Below are 1,423 nucleotides of genomic sequence, written 5' to 3'. Positions count from 1 at the left end.
CCCCCTGTCCCCAAAGCCGTGTCCCCCTGCTGTCCCCTCCATGTCCCCTCACCAGGGCGCTGCCCCCCGGCACGGAGATGGGGCTCTTGACCAGCGTGATGGTCTTGGTGACCCCTCCGACCACGGTGGTGACCACCTGTGCCTGCTGTGCCACCGTCACCGTGCCCGACTTGTGCACGGTGATGATGGGCCGCGTGGCCGCGTTGGTGGCCGCGGGGGACGCCCCCGCCGTGCCCACCTGGGCGGCCGCCGTCTTCAGCATGCGCGTGGCAGGGTTGCTCACCTGGGGGACACGAGGGGACAGCGTGGGGACACGGTGGGGACATTGAGGGGACAGCGTGGGGAGATTGAGGGGAGACTGAGGGGACACGAGGGGACAGCGTGGGGAGACTGAGGGGAGATTGCAGGGACATCGTGGGGAGATTGAGGGGACAGTGTGGGGACATTGAAGAGAGACTGAGGGGACACGGTGGGGACAGTGTGGGGAGAGTGCGGGGACATTGTGGGGACACATGGGGACAGCGTGGGGAGACTGAGGGGAGATTGCAGGGACATCGTGGGGAGATTGAGGGGACAGTGTGGGGACATTGTGGGGAGATTGAGGAGAGACCGAGGGGACACATGGGGACAGTGTGGGGACACGGTGGGGACAGCGCGGGGAGACTGAGGGGAGATTGTGGGGAAATTGAAGGGACAGCGTGGGGACAGTGAGGGGACAACGTGGGGAGATTGAGGGGACAGCGTGGGGACAGTGAGGGGACAGTGTGGGGATATGGGGGGACAGTGTAGGGACAGTGTGGGGAGATTGAGGAGACAGCCTGGGGACAGCGTGGGGACATTGTGGGGAGATTGAAGGGACAGCGTGGGGACAGCATGGGGAGATTGAGGGGACAGCGAGGGGACAGCGTGGGGACATTGTGGGGAGATTGAAGGGACAGCGTGGGGACAGCATGGGGAGATTGAGGGGACAGCGAGGGGACAGCGTGGGGACATTGTGGGGAGATTGAGGGGACAGCGTGGGGACAGTGAGGGGACAGCGTGGGGACATTGAGAGAAGATTATGGGGACATGGTGGAGAGATTGAGGGGACATTGTGGGGACACGGTGGAGACAGCGAGGGGACAGCGTGGGGAGATGGCGGGGAGATTCAGGGGACAGTGTGGGGACACATGGGGACATTGTGGGGAGATTGAGGGGTCAACATGGGGACAGTAGGGGGACATGGTGGGGAGGTTGTGGGGACATGGAGGGAACAGCGTGGGGACACCCACAAGGCTGCAGGTGACACCGTGGGGTCACCCTGAGCCCCCCGGTGACACCCCACGTCATCCAAGTCCTGGTGACACCACGGTGACAATGACACCCCCAGTGCCACCCAAGCCCTGGTGACACCACGGTGACAATGACACCCCCAGTGCCACCC

At 64.2% G+C, this 1,423-nt stretch overlaps 1 protein-coding gene across 1 annotated transcript in view; it reads right to left on the bottom strand.

Annotated features, from left to right (window-relative positions):
* Nucleotides 1-52: 52 nt before the first annotated feature.
* The window catches only part of LOC121350006 (host cell factor 1-like), a gene marked incomplete at its 3' end in the record, with an annotated part of 3,214 nt that continues 1,843 nt past the window's right edge, over nucleotides 53-1,423 (bottom strand). The window contains exon 3 of the mRNA XM_041460924.1: nucleotides 53-283. Coding sequence (XP_041316858.1) covers nucleotides 53-283 — 231 coding nt within the window. The remainder of the gene's footprint in view (nucleotides 284-1,423) is intronic.

Source organism: Pyrgilauda ruficollis, unplaced genomic scaffold, assembly GCF_017590135.1.
Source record: "Pyrgilauda ruficollis isolate IOZ18807 unplaced genomic scaffold, ASM1759013v1 scaffold1497, whole genome shotgun sequence".
NCBI lineage: Eukaryota > Metazoa > Chordata > Aves > Passeriformes > Passeridae > Pyrgilauda > Pyrgilauda ruficollis.
The sequence above is the reverse complement of the archived record's forward strand: the minus strand, read 5'-3'. Positions and strand labels throughout refer to the sequence as shown.